Genomic DNA, 22,030 nt, shown 5'->3' on the forward strand with positions numbered 1-22,030 from the left:
CTACACCGAAACTTCCGATGAACACCAGAACATCTTATGTTCGCACCGAAACTTTCGGTATATGTAATTTTTCTACGTACAAAGAAGAATTCGCCAAATTCAAACATCACTAACTGGACTTAGAAAAAAAAACAAACATCCACAATCAACTAATTAAATTAAAGACACATAAATTATTATTAATACCTTATCATATATAAATTAAGATGCTTTTCTACTTAATTTCTCAACGCTCTTTCAGCCCTTCACACACTTCGACGGGTTCACAACACGAAGACAGACGGCTTAAACAAATGCACACGCCTACGAGGTAGCTGTAGCACATCACTGTTCGCTCCATGCTCTGTTTCCGTTTTTGGGGCACGAGCTTCCCACTTCGAATTTGAAATCATCTCTAGCAGCCACAGATTAGACCAAACTTCAATCAGAAAGGATTAACTATTCAGTAACCCAAGGAAGAATCCGAGTACAGGTCCTGCATATCATCCGTAGTGCTCATAACTCGGTCACTCACTGGTTGGAACTAGAAATGATCATTACCAGCTCGCACAGTAATCCAATAATTTGTACTATTAACAGTGCACTTTACTACTATAATGCATAGTAGAACCTGTCTGAAATGAAATGGCTAGCCATGGAAAGAAGAGAAGCATGCACTGGAGCAGAGAGAAGGCAAAAAGCAAAAGAGCACCACCCTAATCAGTACTTACACCGGCACCAAAGCCGGTTTTCTCTCAGAAAAGAAGCACGAAAGCCAGGGATAGAGCAATGATATGCGAGGAACACAGAGACAGCGACGGCTAGAACTCAGTGCTGCGTCAGTCACTATACGTGCAGTGCTGCAGCCGGGACAGAGAGATGGCAGAGACGCAAACAAGAAGCAGATCATGCGGGCAATGGTAGGGCCCTTGGAAAGCAAGAGCAGCGTAAGCCATTTTATAAACCCCTTACGGATGGCTCTACCGTTTTGCTCTGAATCATCGTGAACGCGCAACCACTTCGGGTTCCAAGCAGCCAAGAATAAGCGGCTCGGCGAGTTCACAAGGCAGGAACAATGGCGAGAAGGGAAGGAGAGGACTTGAAGGAGAGGCGTGAGGTGCATAGAGAGACGCTACAAGAGGAGGAGGATTACATCGACATGGACCTGAGCTCAGCTGCCGCGGGGGTGCATGTGGCGAGGGAGTTCGAATTCATGTCGGCGCCGCTGGACCAGTGGGGGGAGCCCCTGGCGTCGCCGGCGGATGAGCTCTTCTACAAGGGGAAGCTGCTGCCGCTGCACCTCCCGCCGCGCATCCAGATGGTGGAGGAGCTCCTCGACGGCCGCGTCGACAGGGGAGGGGGCAGGGGGTTCCTCGGCATCAGCACCGCCCCGGCGACGCCGTACGAGTCGTGCAAGGCGTCGCCGGCGAATTCGTGCTACGTCAGCGGGGAGCTCAACGTGGAGGAGTACTTCCAAGAGTACGCTGCAGGCTTGGCGGACGCCGCGGCAGCGGCGGCCGGCGAGAGGAAGCCGTGGTCCAGGAAGCTTAGGTTCATGAGGCAGCTCAACCTCGGCCTCAAGCTCAAGGCGTCCAAGGCTTACCTCAAGACGATATTTGCCGCCAAGCCGGGGAACCCGGACGACAAGAGCGTTCATGGCGCGGCGAGGGGAGCGCAGGAGCTCGACCATGGCCATGGTCACCTCAGGGCATGGAGGAAAAACCCGTTCGGCCAGATTAGAAGCAATAGGTGCATCGCCTCGCACAGCGGCGGGGGCGGCGGCGGCAGCGGCAGCCGTGCTGCACCCGGAGGAGGGCGGCATAAGGAACGCGAGGACGGGCACAGGAGGTCCTTCTCCAGCGTCATCGTCCGGTGCTCGTCGTCGAACAAGACGTCCCCTGCCCTTGCGCCGCCGCCGCCGTCTTTCTCGTGCTCGTCGTCCTCGAGCTCGTCCGCCTCCTCGTCGGTGCGGACCTCGAGCGAGTCCGACGGCGCGGGGCCGGCGCTGCGAAGGAGCAGCAGCGCGAGCTCGGAGGTGGAGAACCCGATCCAGGGCCTCATCGCCTACTGCAAGAAGTCCCAGCACCTGGCCTCGGTGAGGAAGAGCGCCAGCGACGCCGGGTTCCGGTTCCTGTCATCGGCGGCGTCAAAGATCGCCGCAGAGTCCGACGGCCTAGAGGAGCTGATCGAGAGGACGACAGTGTCATGAATCATGATGATTGTACAATGATGCAATGCATTCTGAAAATTTTGTGATAACTAAAACTTCTGTTGCTGACCACCTTATGTCGTGATGATATTGTTCAAATGAATGACATCTAAACTTTCAGCATAGATTCTTTTCAGTACATTATCAGAGTAACTATGTGTCTTGGTGAAGTAATTTCTTTCAGGAAATAAACACTTCATTATGTAAGAGCTGTAGAATTTTACTTAGGTTTGGAGTAAAAATCGAGAGCAGAGTCTTACTTAGATTACATTTGCTTCTGAACACTACAAACTCGAAGCACCGCCAACGCAAGAAGGTTTACTGAAGCAAGACAATCAAAGCTAGCAAAGACATGAAGATATCACATCTGTCTTTTTAGTTGGATTTTGTAGGTTTCATCTCTAACCTATCTCAACTTACTTGGAACAAAGGCTTTGTTGTTGTTGTCTTTCAAAAAATATAAATTATCACACACTTCCACAAGGGCTCTGCATTACTGCATAGGCTGAACTGATTTACCAGAACATTGACTTATAAACAGACCTGTATTCTAACATTTGGGCCTGCCTGCTGATCTTCGTCCAAGCTAAAATCTTATGTTTCGTAATGCCATACTACCATGTGCATCAAAGTTAAGTAAAATACAGAAACTCAGGCCCTCGTTCTCTTTGTTTTTAGGAAACATCGAGTTTCAGTGGCCGACACACAAAACGTGAAAGCCAAAAAAGGGTTCAATTTCTATTATACCACACATTGGTATATATATTGCTCGACAGTACCAGCATCATGTACACCTTTGAAGCTACGGATCATCAGAAAACAAGCAAGAATCAGTTTGTTGAAGGACATTTTTTCCCCAAATTAAAAAGAAAGAAGAAAACAAGGCAATGCGGGTGAAACAATGGAGGCAGCAGCTTTTTGTTCCCATCAGTGGCTGTCTATGTCACCATGAATCCCCTGGTATGCATCGGCAGGCACATGGCAACATGACGCATAAATTAGCATATGATTATCCGACTGATACGGCTCCACAATTAGATCAGCACCTTTTTACATGCTTGAGTAGATTTGAGAGGGTCACTTTTTATTCCATTCTTCATATTTCTTACTTTTTTCTTATCCTTTTGCAGATTTGAGAGGGTCACTTTTATTTCATTGTTGGTATTTTATCTTTCTTTTATCCCCTTATTACTAGTCCTGAATCTGATCACGAGCAACTTGAAACATAATTAAATGATCAATGAAAACGAGTGCCTTGTGAGCAGCCTTGGTCTTGTAGTTGATTTGGCGATTCAGTTATACCGAACTTTGATGGGTACATCTGATTCTGACATAAAACAAAGAGATCTAGTAGTTTAAGGGCCAACGTCCAAAGCTGAAAACAGGGAGCAGATTCCATATTCTGCTCAAACTTGAGGGGCCATGAAAGCTGCGATGCAACTGACAGGACCAGCTTAGCCTACCTACAACACAATTGCCTGACAAAACCAAGTCTGCAAGACTGCAACTAGTTTTCCCTCTTTCACTGAGTATCATATGATGGAGAAATTACACCACAACAATACAATAAACTATCAGCAAATAAATCCATTGGTTTTCGCATAAAGAACACTGCTTGTCAGCATCTTACTGTCCTAAATCAGATCAGAAGGATCCCACTCAACGAAAAAAAAATCCATTCCTTTGCTTTTACGCGGAAATCGAGTAAAGAAATTGCGAAGACGAATAATCTTTAAACTGGAGAGCACTCGCATGCCATTGCCAATCAGACGTGGAGCAAAATTAAAGCCAAAGGCAAGGGGATTTAGCCATCAAACTGATGTTGTGGGAGCAATGGTGGGTCTGACAGTCGTGGAACAAGGATTACTTTTATACCGTCCCGGCATCTCCGGCACCCACAATTCGCCAAAGATTTGCATTGTTTTATCGGCTTATGCGTCGTGTCTAACATCTGGTTTTTACATGACTTAAGCTGCGGCTCGTGCTTTCTCCTGGCCTACAAGAATTCACTCCCGTGGACCGATTCAGAGAACCTGACATGAAGATGGAGCACACTTGGTGACAGCTGACTAGAACCTACCCGGGTAGTGGCAGTCACCTAGAGCTAAATCTCTCGGTGATTGCCACTTCAACTCTACAAGAATATTATCACCTTTGGGTTTCACATTTGGAGCACCTTCCTTCGTATCCCCATCTGTGAAACATCGCCATGAATGGTGCAGACTGCAGACGCGCACGATGGATCAAGGGTGCGGCGTCGGCCGGATCAGAAGACCGATGCTCCAGTCTCCACTCTGCAACGCAGTGCGATCCCAGAGGCCAACGAGCGCACCCGCCAGCCGCCGCCCCAAGGACCCAACGCGAGTAGACGACGAGTCCCAAGTTCCCGGCTCCCGAACGCCACGCCACCGCCACAGCCAGCACGCAGCGTCACGCACGGACCTGACGCCACAAGCTGCGCTGGCGCGACGCGATCCCACCCGTCCCTCCGGCTCCGGTCGCGATCGGAGCGGCACCTTTTGTGTCGCGTGGGTCGAGGCAAGCGCAGGAGCGAGCGCGCGTTGGAGGAGCGAGCGCGCGTTGGGCGCGGCCGTGTATTTAGCTAGGCCCACCGGGGCGATTACTCAGCTCAAATTTGTCCTTTTTGTAGTGTACGAGTGACTTTTTGAGTTGAAAATTTTGTGAGGGCGAGTTGCTACGATCCTCTGTATCATAATTTTTTATGACCATTTATATAGTGTTTTGAATTTTGATAATAATGGAATATTATATTTTTATTTTTTTAACCTGCCGCCCGTTGAAAAAAAATGCTATTTTTCAAACGAGCATATAAAATTACTAAATTTTAAAATTTAAAATATAAAAATTCCACTCAGCGCAGTGGCTTTCTCAATCCTACTCAATCCTAAACCTTGCTTTCTCCGTACCTATTCCATCTGTTTCGGATATATCATATCCCTTCTTATTTTGACTATGAGATCCGCACTTTGGTCTACTATTAAATGACTAATGTCATAGAATTCTTCCACTGCTGATTAATTGGATGTCTCAGTGCTTAAAGTATCCATCTAAGCTAAAGAAGAGAGACACAAATCACCACACGTATACGGGGAAGTTAAATGTTTTAGTATGAACCCAGAGTCTCTAGACTAACCCGGATACTCCGGATTGTGATGTGTCAGCCAGAGTCTCTGAGTTCAGTTTCGGCAGGGGTGCTCTGTTAGGTCTTTTTTTATTTTATCTGGAGTCTCTGGGTTGACCCGGATACTTCAAATTCTGTTAGTCATCTGTACCATCTGAGTTAGGTTCTAGATAGGGCTCTTAGTTACTTATTTAAGTGTCAACCCAGAGTCTCTGGGTATAACCCAGATACTCTGGGTCTATACAAAAATCTCTGTAACGGCAATTTTTTTTAGGGAGAGGATATATACCCCCTCACCCTCTTTTTTAAAATGCTGTTATTACTGAACTAACTCGAGAGAAATACATTCATAGACATTCAATAGCCCTCCTAACTCATCTAGTGCATCAAATCTTGCAAGATTTTGATAGTTAGGTTGGAAAAGTGAGATTAAGTGCTAGTGAGCATAAATTCATCCTTTGAGCACATGAGTTCATCATCAAGCCATCAATTTCATGTTCGTTAGTCTTGGAGCTTAGAGCTTCGAGACGGCTAGAGCTGATTGATCAGTTTTATACTTTGCAAAGTTTGCACAGTTTTCAGCATAAGTCATGATTCCTGTCTTGCCTCACACTTCTGGGGTGTGAAGTCAGGGTCTAACTACAAGGTATTTACAAAGTTCCAACCGACTTGTAGACACCCACTTAGGTTTCACTGCTAACAGTGATTCCATCAGTACAGAGACCCCCTCTTATGCCACTCAATCGTCTATTGGTACCCACAGAATCAGAGGGGTGGCTAATTAATTGGCCAGACCGTACCCATATAAGCCTCGTGAATGTGTGGTTTAACTTGGTCACATATTCAAGAACCGGTCCTTATGATCCCACATAGGAACAACCACAAACCAATTGTGGAATCCTCGCACACGTGCATTCCCACACCATCACCACAAATCTATCCTGTTATGATCTCTATACCATGTTGTTACATAATTACCATACCCGGTTCAAGTTGCATAATCATTAGTAAAGTTTAACATTTACCCCGAACTATGACAGCAACTAGCATATCTACCCTTCATTTCCTATGATTCATCAACGACGACAAGGATAATCATACAAAATCTAGTAAACCCTAATTATAGGCTTTAAAAATTAGACAAGCATGCAATGAAGGATAAACAACAACATAAACCCTAAAATAGGTGCAAGATGTTCAAGGACACTTTTCTTCAGCTGAGTGTTGCTCAAAGTCTTCAAAAACTTGGTCTTGCAGGCTCACAAACTACTCACATCCCGAACGGCACGCCAAAAAAGCACATGAAAGAAAATACTAAGAATAGTATACCAAACAATACTAAAACATGGTAAAAATCCTATAAAGTATTCTACATGTCTCTATGAGAATTTGAGCGCAAAAATCGTCCAAATTGGAGCTATGAGCAAAAAGTAATGAGGGTTTAAAGTTCTAGGGGCTAAACTACAAATAGACGGGGGCTAAAACTAATAACTAAAAAGGAATCTAGGGGGTTATTATGCTAAAAGGCAGGACCTAACATTAAAACTAAAAAGGGGGAGGGTTTTTCTACAAAACTATCTAATTCCTGGAATATTAACATTACTTTTTCTACTGGAAAACCTATGGAAAAGGTTCATGAGTTCGTGGACCACAGCCAGAGGGCTGGTCCACATGTCCACGATGGACCAGAGATGGCGGCAACGCTCTGGCAATGGAGGGCTGCCAAATAATGGCTGGAACAAGGCTCCGGCGGCCAGGGAACTCCGATGAGTGGCGGAAAACGAAGAGGGGGCACTGGTGAGCTTACATAGAGCGAGGACGAGGCTGGAGCGAGGTCGAGGTGGCCGGGCGATAGAGAAGGCAGTAGCGATAGTTGGTGTGGTGTTGAGGAGGGTGCTCCAGTGGCCGAACGATGACGAAGACCCTCAGGATCGACTCCGAGGGACCTGTGGAGCCGGAGAGACGGTTAACACGGTTGGAGATAGCGCGAACGCAAAGAATGGCGGCGGTGGAGCTTCTCACCAGAGATGAAGAAGGAACATGCAACGATGGCGCTACGGGTAGGGAGAGGTGGTGTGAGAGAGTGGAAAACGTGCGGAACATTGCTGTGGAGGTGGACGATGGCTTAAATAGGTGCCAGGCTAGCGGAGCGGCTAGGGCTTGGAGATGAACTGGGTGGCGCTAATGGCCATTAAGTTGTCAGTTTCCTCAATGAATCGAGCAATAGAGTGGGGGATTGAAGAGAGGGGATAATGGGGGAGGTTAAAGGTGATTTAAAGCTCCAGATTCGGCTATTACAGGTGTGGGAAGGTGCCAGAATCACAGTGGCCAGCAAAGGGGATCGGGCATGCCAGAGGAGGAAGAAGGGGAGCCGGCTCGGCACGACGCAACTCGGCGTGGGCCAGCAGGGTAGAGAGAAGCGGTCGGCTCAGGAGCAAGAAGTGGCTGGCTCGGCCAAACGGGCCAGGCCCAACACAGGAGCACGGGGGAAGGCCGGGCTCGACCCAAGTGGGGAGAAGGAGGGGAGTTGGCCCGAGGGAGGGAAAGAGAGAGGGAGAAAGAGGATTGGCCTGAGTTTTGGGTAGGAAAACGACCCAAGAGGGTTTAGGAATAAGGAAAAGGCTTTTTGTTTTTTTACTTTCGAACCATTTTTGCAAAGAGATTTCAACTGAACGCAATCTAGCGAAATTTTGCAAACATTTTCCACACAAAAACACATATTGCAACTATTACAGTATGAATGCATCAAATATGAATATAACCTTTGGCAATTTAATTTAGAAATTAATTTCCTTCTAAATTTTAAACAAAATCTAGAACTCCTATCAAAGTCTAGAAAATTTAAACTAATGAGAAAATTGAAAAATTAGGGTGTTACAGGAGTCCAGTAGACACAGTCCACCGTCAGCTCATTGAACTGGTGAACAAAATTTGGGCACGCACGGTGTGTCTGCACGCTAGACCATCTCGGTTGTGCAACCAAATTAAGTTAGAGAAACAAAAATATATCCATAATGAACATATATATACACAAGTAGCGTAGCACTCACCCTACGTCTGCACCACAAGAACCCCATGGTCGGACCGTCGACACCGTCCGCAGCGAACTGATACGCGCTATGGTTGACAACGGGCCTACCGATGGCGATATGCTCGTACGAACACATCTAAAGAAGCAAGGGACACCCTGTCAGGATTGCATTGATGTCGGTCTTTGTGAAGCCGTCTCACAGTTCGTGGTATGTCGCAGCCAGCATAGCTGAAGCCCAACTGTATTGTGGGACCTCCCAGGGGTCGGCGTCCATAACCTCTCTAGAGTAGGGGACCATACTTCTCGAGACCGTGTTGCCATGGATCTTGGTGAACCTGACCCAATCGAACAACCACAGGAGGTACGTCTCCAGGTGGCGGGAGACGTCCTCGTCACCTGTCTGAGGGTGGATATTGTCCGCCTACAAAAAAGGAATACGTACCAATATCTTATTGCGTTAGTAACATAATGGAGATAAGAAAATAGTACGAGACACACGTACAACAAACAGAACGAGAAAAAACTTCGTCGGGTCGTGCTTCTCAGTCCCTGTAAAAGATCTGAATTGGCTACGCTGTCCCTCCACTCAACAGCGGAGAAGCGGACCGGCATCTCATCGCGCTAGCCCACGCTCACGTCCCTAGCCTCAACAGCGGCACCTGAGCAAGGTAGGCCCATCAGGAGCGAGATGTACTCAAGCGTGGGGTGCCATCTCGCCGCACGAGAGGTGGAATGTTTGCGTCTCGGGACACCATCTATCAACAACGACCACGAGGAGGGCCATGTCATAGCTGAACTGCTTGGTTGCCTCTGAGGCCCCCACCAACGCGTCCACCTCCACCAGCCAGCACAACAAAAGTAGTCCAGCAGTATGCAACATGCAAATATAATACAGTTAGAGACAAATAACAATAAAAATCGGTATGAAACGTTAAATGTAAAATCGACAAACCTCGGAATCCAGCGCTCGTCAATCCTCATGAGCTCATCCGGCACACGAGGTTGTAGAACCAAAAGCTCCTCAGCTTGCACTGTGGTATGGTATGAACGGTGCCTAACATCGATCTTAGGTCAAGCAGCTCCAGGTGTGCCATATCTGAATGTTCACAGGTTATTTACATTTGTATGCAAAACAAACAAAGAGTAAGAAGTGTCAATCACTCTAGACCTGGTCTAAATTGGTCTTTATTTATGGTAACTAAACAAGTAAACGTCCAATATATAACATAACATAATAGATTGTTCAAATTATACATAAATATGTGAACAAATCACAACCTAACACGTTACAACCTCACACATAGTGACAGTCTCAATACTAAAATAGTAAAGTACACTGTTGCGCATATGAATATTTATCACACCACGAATTACAACATTAATCGATCTAAATGAGCCGATGACCGATGACCCTGAGGACGTTTGCCATCTGCACCAGACCCGAAAGGACATGCTTCCACGGGGTTCACACTTGGGACACCAACGGTGCAATTCTTGTAAGTGTGTCCTGTTTTATTGCAATTGTTGCACAATTTCATGTGACGCCCAACTTCTACTTCATCCATGTCATTACGGAGCCTCGTAGTCATGTGCCATCCCTTCTTCTGCTTCATCTTGTCAGGATCAGGGATGAACACACAATCGGGCTCAGGTTCCTTCATGAAAGAACGATAAATCTTGAAACCGTAGACCTTATAGTTCCAAGTGTTGAACAAAGCTTCCTTCTTGAAGTAATCGGAGACGTACCTCTGAGTCCTCATACCCCTCACAACACACGCGACAATCACATAGGAGCATAGCTTCTGCAGTAGCATCGGCTTGTAGCAGGTGCAAACCCACCTGCCATCGAAGATGGTGCACTCATGGATAACTCTCTCACGCTTGCCCTCTCTCCTTCCATTATCCCTGCATAGAATTTTGTATATGTGCTATGCAGTTTCTATGATCTTTACCCGTTGCGTCTTTACCTTCTTTGCCTTGTCTTTCATATACTTAGTCATCTTCATCCCATAAATTATGCTAGCATTATTCAACGTTGTGTGCACTACTGCATAACGGTCCCTGAAATACTTGCATGTCCCTTGAAGTATGAACTCTACAATCCCCATCAGCGGTAACTCGCTCACACCTTTCATCATCTAGTTGTAAACCACTCCTAAATTTATAGTCATAATGCCATACCTAGCCCCATTTGTATCATAGAGAAGAGTTCGCTTCTCATTCGACTCGTTCCCAATCCACTCAGCCCATTTGTCGTCGCCCTGTTAGGCTAGCCCAGCCGCCATGAGCCATGCCCCAATGGATCGACCCAGCTTCCAAACGCGGTCGGCCCGGTGCACTAGGGCGACTATTGTGCAGCCTAGCCCAATTCGAGCCCATTTCAGCCCAAGCCCGGCACTATGTAGTGGGTCCCTCCGAGTTATTGTTCAGTGGGCCCTAGGGTTACTATTAAATGGGTCCCACCCGTGGGTCCCATATTTGAATAGTATAATTTTGTATTTTCTCGACTTAATTTTAGATTAAATATTTCAGGAGTCATAACTTCTCCGTTCTAGCTCCGATTTCAACGATTCTTTCACCAAAATTAATCAAAATTCGAGATCTACCTATCTATCACAATGTGATATCCATTATGGCTCATTTGAATTTATATTTGGTGCTATTTGATTCTTCTATAGTATAGTTTGTTATTGATCATAGTAGTATTTGCAGAACCAACGAAATTTTGTGAGTGGTGCGCATGAAGCATCAGGAGTGAGTATGATCATGATTATGACAAAGGATTAGAGGTGAATGTCAAAGAAGGCAAGTCTTATCTCCTTGATCATATTGAACATATGTTTTCAAATAATTTACATGATCAACTAAAAACTAAAATTATTATCGCATGTACTATGTATTGTGTTTTTCAACTGCTTATACTATTTAATCCTAGCAAATAATTATCATGCCTTAATTGTTATCATCCAGAATATTTAGCACCCTAGGATTTACCTAGTGTTATCTATATTAACTACAGACGACGCCTTGATATCTAGCATGCTTAGGATTGAATGCGTCTCCCCTGAGACGTCGCTTTCAAATTACGTCTCTTCGGTGATATCGTTTGATTGTCATCAATGTTACCTCATATAACACGAATCCTTGATGGTTGTGAATTTCGTGATGGTGATGAGATCCTTGATTTTATGTGGGATATGACGGGTGGTGTGTAAAAATAGGTGAAACTGTTTTTGTGGGGGCAGGTAGAGTAGTACTCTGGACGAGGATGCTCTTGAGGGATTGAGTTACCTTTGTGGTATTCATTGCTAGAATATGTTTTCCCTGGCCGCTTAAGGATCGAGTCATTTCGCTGCCATGCTTAAGCCACCTCAGTACAACCATGCGACCTGTATGGATATGACTTGACTTTTCTATCACCGGACTTGGTTGGACATCATACTAGGAGGCTGAGAGCAACGACAAGTCAAGTGACTATATGTCCCTCTGTTTGAATGTGTAGAGACTAGCAAGTGCTTAAAAATGGAGCCTGACATTTAATGCAAGGCATCTAGTACTTGGGGTGTCTTGTAGAAAAGCCTGGCAGAAAAGGTAATTGAAGTGTCTCGATATGATTCGTTTTTCCGCTTGCAACGGCTGGAGGCTGAGCATATCGTGTGAGTATAGTGTACAACCTCTGTAGTGTATAAACCTATTCGAATAGCCATATCTACGGTTATGGACATGCAAAGGCAGACTCTTTTTTACTAGACTTAGGGGGTGTGTGTCTTCATGAGTGAGTGTGTGGACTAGATATCCGTGAGATGAGGTTGCTGGTTAAATCAGCTAGGATCTGCATGGTACTAGAGGTATACTAGGTGTGATGATAGAGACTACGGAGTGATGTGTAGCTCCTCCCAAGATCGAAAAAAACCCATATATGACCTGTTACCTGGTTTTGAACTACTCCAAACTATTTTAAGGTTAACAATAGAGAGTACAATTGAGTCCCTGCATAAACTGTTTTGCACTTAAAACTAAATCGTAAAGTCTTATCCTTGAATGACCTTTATGCATGTATCAAACTCTTGAAGTAGTATAGAGCTTGCTGAGTACCTTCCGTACTTACTCTTGTTGTCATTCAAATGAGGAAACTGAAGCCAACTTCGCTGGAGGAGAAGGTGAGGATGAAGAGTAGACTTAGAAGTCGCGTTCGCACCCTAGCTGCTTGTAGCTTTGGGTCATTGTCTTCCGCTATGCTTTTGTTAGCTGTTAGGTCAGGTTTGTAATATATAATATGATTTATAATCTTTTATACTTTGTAACCTTAATACTTTATGTACGAAGTTTGACTGTGATACTACAACTGTTATACTATGTGTATCAGCTACTTAATCCAGTGACTGGTGCAGGAGACATAGGAAATCATGAGAAATTGTGGCCTTACACCTTTCCTCAATCTACCTCAAATTCACCCCTAATTCGGCCTCAAATCGTCAGACATTTCGTGGGGGCATCCCTAGCAAGGTAACTCCTCCATCCTATCATTCAATTTCCTTTTTCCCTGTTATTTTAGATGGTTTTATGGTATCTACGATTTAGTGATGAGATGATGAAAATGTTGAAATTAGTGTGTTTATGGCTAGATCAGAGGTCAAATATTGTGCAATGAATGCATGATAACACTTATGTTAGTTGTAAAATTTGTTGCATGCAATTTCTAAGGGGTAGTATATTAGATGTTTTTTTTAATTTCAGTTTATTTTCCTTTGTATTAGTGGATAGTCGGATATTATATTTAATGTTATTTAGGGCTAGATTGGAGGTCACATTGCGTCGTATTTTTGATGAATTGGGTAGTATTTAAATACTTATGATTAATGTTAGTTAGGCTACTTTGTTAATTGTATTTTGTTTATTTAGACATGGATAAGTTTGGAAGGCTTGATGATATGAAGCGTGGGCTTACTATACTTGTGTGGATTTTTATGTAAGTGATATTAGTTGTTTGATACGAATCATGTCACTATATGGTTGTTGATTTGTTTTTCATAATTTGACAGAATAACATAAAATGCTTATTTTTTTAAGTGGATCAATGCCCCTTGGAAGTATTAATTGAGGGTATGTCTGTTCTCATATTAATGTCATCATTCTAGTCCGTACCATAAGTTTAAACATTGAGTGCCTACTCCACCAAACTCATCCAAAATGATGGAGGAGGAGAAAGCTAGTGCTGGGCGTGTAGCTAACCCTCTCCTCATGTATGTCATTGTGGTGTTCATACCGAGCTACAACATCCGAGAGGTTAACTTATACTCCTTTTGTTACTTGATCTTTTCAGTAGCACTGTAGTGGAATGTAGGGGTTTCTTCCTGCACCTGCTGCACCTGGTATGCCTTTAGTCGGGTGTAGCTTTCAGCATATTGCTGGTTCACATACTGTTCTCTGATTAGACCATGTATGGATGCCATTTTGTTTGCACTACAATCATAATCGGAAATAATTGTCTCATTCAAATTATGTCTGCGCCCGAAAACGCGTCAATATGCCAGCTCTAAAGTAGAAATTTATTGTGACCTTATGCACTGCAGGTGACAAAAGGGTTGCATGGGTATACGCTTCAGCGTCACTGTGAGGGTATTGAAGCTTTTCTTTTTTTTCCTGTTGACGGACGTATATCTGCAAGCATCAGGACCTATTCTCCCGGGATCGAGATCCTCTGATGAATAGTATTTTGCAGTCGGTTACTGTAGCACATATACTGGTCACAAGTAATGTATCATGATTTTACTGTTTACCAAACACTGTAGCACTAGCTCTAAACTGTTCACATTTAATCTAATGGCTCAGACACTTGAAGTCACTGACTTCACCGAGGAGTGAAATCACAGGATCTCAGTCCATTCTCCCGGTGCCATCACCAGCTCATCTCCTGAACGTTGGGTAGCGAATAGGGTTTCAGTAGCTGCATTAAAACAGTGCGGTGTATTCTACACAATCTCATCACTCTACATTTCCCAATAACAGTCGATCTTTCACCGAGTGAAAAGGCTACTGGCACTAACGAGCCACCCCATCGGTGAGGCCTGGTTGTCAGCGACTCTTCAAACCAGCTCCATGGCTGCAAGTGCGTGCATACAGAGCGAGGTGCCATGCAGCTCTCCCTCCGCGCCATTGGCCGGCCAGAAGCTGCCAATACTCATACCAGGACTAGTACTACTAGATCACTCGGATCGCTGCAAGCTGTGGTATACCTGTACGTTAGGACTCTGTCCTCAAGTTTTCTCATGCTTTTTGTCTGACGTCGTTGCAAAATCTAGCCGCGCCGTACAGTACCTCGATCCACTGGGAGTCGCGCACCGCTGCGGCGTCGATCGGAAACTTGTGATCCAGGTAGCGTCGGATCGCGGCGCGCGCGTCATCATCCGCTGCGATGGATATGACGGATAGGATCGGATGAGATAGTCAGATAGACGAGATGGGTCGATGATACCACGACAGATCAGCACTCGGCGCGTCGTACGTACAGTTCAGTGGATCGCGAGCTAGCAAACGAACGACGTGCGTCGTGCCAGCAAGTAGGGGAAAGAAAAGTCCATTCGATTATTGTGCTCGTACACCTTTCTTATTTCTCTATTTCGGGCTTGTTTTATGTAGTTTGTGTGGCTCGTGGACTCCTTGGCCCATGCCCATGCACAACTGTGCATTTACTGTTGCACGATGCTAATGATGAAGCCCAGAAATTATGATAGTTTTGTTTTCATCCTCCCGTATGATCTCATTTTTGTTTTCTGCTTAATTTTTAGAACAAAGATCACCCCGGCCGATCTGTTTGAGAGAGAAAGAGAGAGCAGGGATGGAGCTTTATTGGGGCCAAGGGGGGCCTTGACCCTTCAATATTTGTGCAATTACTTAGTAAAGTACCAGTATTCAGGCTAATCCACTAGTTAGTCTTTGAATTGGTCATCTCTAGATTGTCTAATTTTCAATTTTGCCTCTTCTAATTATTTTTTGTCCAAGCTTCGTCACTGAGAGAGAGGGGGAGGGGGGGATCACTCAGCCTAAATCGAAGACACCAGAGAGCATATTTGTCTCGTGGCATCACAAGACTTAAAGCGAGAAAGCTAAAATTGAAAACTTTTCTAATAGACCAGGTAAAACTGAAAAATGAGAGTACCACTTCGCCATAATTCTATGAGGAGATTAAAAAAAAGCTCAAGCTAATCAACGTAGTAAAGTGCCAAATCCCACTTGCGTCGTGAGATGTCAGTGTCAGATCTTTTGTCGTGCGTTGAGCTTATTACAAACCACCATGGTCAAGTAGGCAAGAAGCAAGAACACACGAGTGAAGTCGATCCTCTCGTCAAGATGCGACGAGGGAATGGGTGGCTTAGGGGAGGTGGCTCGGCGATGGTGGCGTGAAGTGGTGTGGCGGTGGGGGAGGAGAGAAGCCGTTTAGGGCTAGAACCTCAACACCAACAAGTATGGCGTTGTGCTCTCACGCCAATGAGATTGTCTTTGAGGCCCTGGCTGGTCTACTGGCAGCCTTGAAGGCATGGCTCAGGCTAGCTTACAAACGACTCAAGTTATCTATGTCCCATCTTACCGCAAATTGACAACTAACGCATCAGATCCAAGTTGTATACTCTGCTTGTCCCATGTTAGACAGGACACTGCAATTGTCGTTGGCACGCGACGTTATATCTCTCTCATCGCCAACGGCCATGGCACTGAGCTATATAAGGGTCTATTTTTTCCGATAGATCACGGCCAGCTAGATCTCTGAGCGAAGTATATATATAAAGAAGAAGATAATTAATCTAGTTTATAAGGAAAACTAGATTTGAAAACCGTAATAAATGTATGATTTCAGAGAAAAAACCGGCACACACCTAAGACGACAATATGACCATAACTCGACAACAACAGACAAATCCAATCTAACTCAACTCGCGCGCTAACCAACCAAACAATAAATATCCTCACAACTCAGTCAACGGAACCCTACTCCCACGCCACACCTCTCTGCTCCCTTACAACTCGGTCGACGGAGCCCAGCTCCCACATCGTATCTCTCTATGACACAAATCACTATCATGTAGCGTCAATCTAGAATGAAGAGCCGTCGTGAATTGAGGATGAAGGGGTAAACCTACAGAAGAAGCCGGTGGAGCAAACGAAGAGAGCATGAGCTTATCAAAGTGACGCCTTCATGAAGGTAATGACATCATGGCATCGTCACCTGTTTGAACACCCGGACAGGATTTTCACTTAAAAAAGCATCTAGGATAGAGGAGATATGATAATGTAGCCTCCAAAGAGAGAATAACGCCCAAGGGTATCAACAACATTAGTAACAACAAGCCGAGCAAAGCTTTCACTCATGGCTCTCTACCTCGAAAACCTGCATAAAAGGTGGTACTCGCCAAGCGTGTCTCCATTATGATGCCTCTAAGGAGGGCACGACGTCTAAAGATGTTGTTATCGTAGCCTGGACATTCGATGCTAGACTTTCACCTAGAGAATCCTCAACAATGGTCTAATTGCGAAATATGTTTTGACCGATAGATCATTTTAGAAAATAATTATAGAAATGCCAACATAGGGGAAAGAAAATACAGAGTTAGGTCTTAAACCAAAGACAAACACGAGCTTTCACCAAAAAGAATGAGGAACGACTCGTGTTAATTCATGCGTGTCATCACTATGTGAATCGAATCTATGGAACTGGCCGAGTAGCTAGCTGCCCATTTTCAAGCAGTGTACGATCAATGGTATGTTGTTCCTGTGTGTCGCGGGTCAATTACTTGATTCCCCATGAAATTTAGGGAGCCAATCAGTCAGTGCCACGTCACGTGGCCGCCAGAGCTAGCCATGTACGAGGCGATAAAAGCGTGGATTACCTTCCGCGTACATAGCTTTCCAGTAGTACTAGTCAGGATCGCTTCTAACCAAGTAAATTCGCACTCTAATTCCGCACGTCGATGTTTGTATCAAGACGAAGCAAAAGTGTGGTGCTTTTCTTTGGCATTCATATATCATGGTCAGTTATTTTTGTGTGGAATTCTAGGATTTGCTCGAAAATTTACGTGCTCCCACCGCCGTCATCTCCAATTAACTATAGTTGTATGGACACGCCTATTTTTGTTTCGAATTAAAATGAAGATTAATGTTCGTCGGTCTTTGTTGGGCATCGTGATTGAGCCGTAATGATTGTTATTTTTATAACACATAAAGTTTACTCTTCTATATAAGTACTTTTCAAAAGCACGTATTGGATTTATTTTTGGTCTTGCTACAAAAGAAGAAAGAATGTCACAACATAAAGGTGTATGCCGTATGTTAGAAAACACTTTGATAGAAATCTTTGCCAAGTAGGGTGGCGGTTAGTAATAGAATTTTTATTTGAACTTATCTTAGCCATGACGAGACGTTTGAGATATTTTCTATTCCTAGCCGATGTGCCAAGTTTTGATTGCAACTTTGTAATAATGGACAACTAGGTGCATCACGTGATGCAAAGGTTGGTGTAATCTCATTCCTTCATCATAACACGATCAACAAAATTGCTTTCACCAAACCAATTTTGGACATGTATAGATTTAACTATGAATTATTGAAATTTAATCATATTTAAATCATTACTAAGATTTCAGTAGTCTTTTCATGGTTTCTAGTATTTCTAGTATTTTTAATGGGTAGAGCATGCCAATACGAAGCCAAAATATTTGGTTTCATAATTTTTTGGAGCTGTACTATATTTTATATGCAATTTATAATGTTCAGCCGATTTAAGCGTGGAGTAACAATGCCTTTCTGATTTTTTTCCTTCTAATTACGGGTTTCACATTTCTCCTGAACTTTTCTCACTCAGGCAGACTACTAGCCACTGTTTTGGATCAATGGGACCGGCTCTGTCGACCCAGATCAATTCGGCCTTAGCCATGGCTCGCACAGTACCGCCATGACGGCAGTACTGCATGCTTCCGACGGCCACGAACGGCAGCGACGTTCGGCTGGGTAGGCAGCAGAAGAATCAGAGTACGGAGGGGATTCCGTTTGAGGCCCTCGCAGCGGCCGGCGGCCGGCGGCCAACGGAGTTCGGTTGGCGGCGAGCTCCTAGGTGGCGACGCATTGCGCATGTCGGCGGCGCGGCTGTGCATGTCGTGCAGGAAAACCAGGTTGTGATTCACTTTAAGTTCATCTTAGTTCATTATTAACCCTAAAATACATACATCTTGATTGTGAAAGCATGTAGATATATCGGTGTTCGGAGATGTCATATAGATTTGATGGGTGAGGAGGATACGGTCAGTGTAAGTTGGTATAGTCTGTCACCGGTTTGATGATGAGGTTGATGCAGTGGACGTCGACATGGTGAAGAAACTCGTTGAAGTCACAGTGAAGTGACGGAGATCTCCGGTCATTGTCCTGCAAAGGAGGCATCGGTCTTTCTGTGGCCTCCAACACTAGATCAATCAGATGAGTAGGGTTTATTAGGGCTAAACATATCTCAGTAAATCATTGTTCGCATGATATGGCTGTCTCCCCTTTTATATTGCACTGGACCATAGGGGACCAAAATCACAAGTTGGTTTCGGCGCCCCTGATTAGGACGCGTAGTGGAGTTAAACCCTCTTAGAAAATGGACGTTGGTTAGCCTGAGATCAACACTACTATTCTCTCTCTTGATCGCAAGGCTAACATCATAAGTCTAATCTTGATGAAACAGTACACCAAGGTAAAGCATTATAATGGCTAATTAAATACCACTGAAACCTAAATATCTATAGTATATCACTCCATCTCGAAATAGAAGTTCGTTATGCTTAATGAGAGTTGGTTTGTTTTATGATCCTCTTAATCTAGAATCATATGCTTTTCAATAACCCCATACCGGCAATATGATCACGAAAGATATAGAGTGGTAAGCATTTGGTGAGCGGATCCGCAAGTATTAACTTAATACTTATATGCTTGATACTTATTATTTGATCATGGATTCTATCTTTCACAACATCATACTAAATATTGATGTGTTTGGCAGCATCACTCGACTTGTTGTTACTCGTATAGAAAACTATGGGTTAATTATCGCAGTATAATGTAAGTAGCTTTGAAATACTGTCGACTACTCTTAACCTCGGGATAAAATTCTTTAACCATACAACCCGCCCAGTAGCCTCATAATATGCTACAAACTCAGCTTGCATCGTTGATGATGTCGTAAGTGTCTGTTTAGAGCTTTTCCATGAGATATCTCCTCAAGCGAGGATGAAGATATAACCTGATATGGATTTCTTGGTATCCACACACCCTGCAAAGTCTGCGTCTGAATAACCAACAACTTCGAGGTTATCAAATTTTCTAAATATGAGCATGTAGTTCTTAGTGTCTTACAAATAGCGAAGGACTTTCTTAACAGCTTTCCAGTGGTCCAGTTCTGGATTTGACTAATATCTGCCAAGCATCCCAGTAACAAAAGCTATGTTAGGGCGTGTATATACTTGAGCGTACATAATGTTTCCTACAGCTAAAGCATAAGGAACCGACTTTATCTGATCAACTTCATATTGGTTCCTCGGATATTGAAATGTCCCAAATTTATCGCCCTTAACAATAGGAGCGGGCGTAGCAGATCACTTATGCATATTGTATTTCTTCAGTACTCTCTCATGCATGCCTTTTGAGACAAACCTAATACTCCTTGGACCAATCTCGATGAATTTCAATACCAAGAACGTAAGAGGCTTCACCGAGATCCTTCATATCGAAATTAGAGTACATAAATCTCTTGGTCTCAAACAACATATCCTTATCGTTGCTGGCCAATAAGATGTCATCCACATAAAAAACTAAGATGGTGAATTTTCCCCTTTAAACTTTACATAAATGCAATTATCAACTTCATTTTCTTTAAAACCAAAATTTCTAATGACTTTATCAAACTTGAGATACCACTGTCTTGACGCTTGCTTTAGACCATTAATTGATTTCTTAAGACGGCATCCCAAATACTCCTTGCCTTCCATGACAAAACCTTCCGGTTGAGCCATGTAAAATTTTTCTTTCAAGTCACTATTAAGGAATGTCGTCTTTACGTCCATCTAATATAGCTCTAAATCATAATGTGCTACAAATGACATAATTATTCTGAAGAAATCTTTACTTGATACATGAAAGAAAATTTCATTATAATCAATCCCTTCTCTTTGCGAGAAGCCTTTAGCTGTGAGCCTCACTTTGAACCTTTCGATGTTCCTCTTTGAGTCATACTTTATTTTGTAGATCCATTTACAACCTACTGTTTTGGCACTGTCAGGGATTTCTACTAAGTCTCATACATCATTATCGCTCATAAACTTTAATTCGTCCTTTATGGCATTAAGTTACTCAGGCGAATGGTCACTCATTATGGTCTCTTTATAGGAGTTAGGATCTTCTGCTTTCCCTATGTCATTAACATCCTCGTTCATGTAGATAATGTAATCATTCGAGATGACAGGTCTCTTGTCACGCTATGATCTCCTAATTGGTTCATTGGGCACTGCAGGATTAGGACTAGGTAATGCAGGGGACTGCTGAGGCTTATTGTTACGTGCATCGTTAGGAATTCAGAGAACTCAACAGGGGGTGGACTAACGTTATTTTCTTCTAAAGGTGCAACCACCTAGGGCACATGAATGTAGGGATCTTGGATCAGCAGTGCAAGAATATAAACCCGCTTTTCCTCGAGATCAACTTCCCTAGGCTCCAGATCTCTATTCTCAAGAAAAACAGCGTGTCTTGTTTCCATGAATTTAGTGATCCTATCTGGACAGTAAAAATGATACCCCTTTGATCTCTCGTGATATCCAATAAAGTGACAACTAACTGTTTTAGGATCTAATTTTTCAGTATGTGGATTAAAGACTTTAGCTTCAGCTACACAACCTCACACACGCAAATACTTCAAAGAGGGCTTTCTCCCAGTCCATAATTCATAAGGTATTTTTAGAACTGATTTACCGGGAACCCGATTAAGAATGTGTGTGGCTATCTTAAGTGCCTCCATCCATAGTCCAACTGGTAACCTAGAATAGTTTAACATACTTCGCACCATATCCATGAGTGTGTGCTTGCGTCTCTCAGCTACCCCGTTCTGCTAAGGTTCACCAGGTGTAGAATATTGGGCTACTATGCCATTTTAATGAAGGAATCTGGTAAAGGGACCAGGGATTTACCTGTAAGGGGCATGTCTCCTATAATACTCTCTCTCATGATCTGATCTCACTACTTTAATCTTTAGGTTGTGCTTATCTTTTACCTCAACCTTAAATACTTTAAATTTATTAAGAGATTCATATCGATCTTTAATAGGGTAGATATAGCTGTAACGGGAGAAATCATCAGTTAAGGTAATTAATGAATCAAAATCATTCACTGATGTCACAGGAAATGGACTGCAGATGTTCATATGAATTAATTCTAACAATCCTGTGCTCCGAGTAGCCCCCTTCTTTATTTGCATAACGCATTTTCTTTAATGCAATCTATGCAGTGGTCAGAGTCGAAGAAGTCTAAGGGTTGGAGAATCTCTTCTATAATGAGACGCTCCATTCCCCCCCTCCCCCCGAAATGTGGCCTAAACAAAAATGTCACAATTTTCAAGAAGTCTTATTAATTGTATTTCTCTTTCTTTTATGGC

The 22,030-nt window shown here is 43.8% G+C and overlaps 1 protein-coding gene across 1 annotated transcript; it reads left to right on the forward strand.

Annotated features, from left to right (window-relative positions):
* Positions 1-847: 847 nt before the first annotated feature.
* LOC133885458 (probable membrane-associated kinase regulator 4) lies at positions 848-2,260 on the forward strand. The gene has a single exon (XM_062325176.1). It carries the CDS (start codon positions 1,055-1,057, stop codon positions 2,186-2,188), a length of 1,134 nt encoding a protein of 377 aa, XP_062181160.1. The 5' UTR covers positions 848-1,054; the 3' UTR covers positions 2,189-2,260.
* The last annotated feature ends 19,770 nt before the right edge of the window (positions 2,261-22,030 follow it).

The sequence above is a fragment of the Phragmites australis genome, chromosome 11 (genome assembly GCF_958298935.1).
Source record: "Phragmites australis chromosome 11, lpPhrAust1.1, whole genome shotgun sequence".
Classification (NCBI taxonomy): domain Eukaryota; kingdom Viridiplantae; phylum Streptophyta; class Magnoliopsida; order Poales; family Poaceae; genus Phragmites; species Phragmites australis.

What these genes read in the sequence shown, in the direction of transcription:
- LOC133885458 (XM_062325176.1), top strand. Translation starts at nt 1,055, where the DNA reads ATGGCGAGAAGGGAAGGAGAGGACTTGAAGGAGAGGCGTGAGGTGCAT.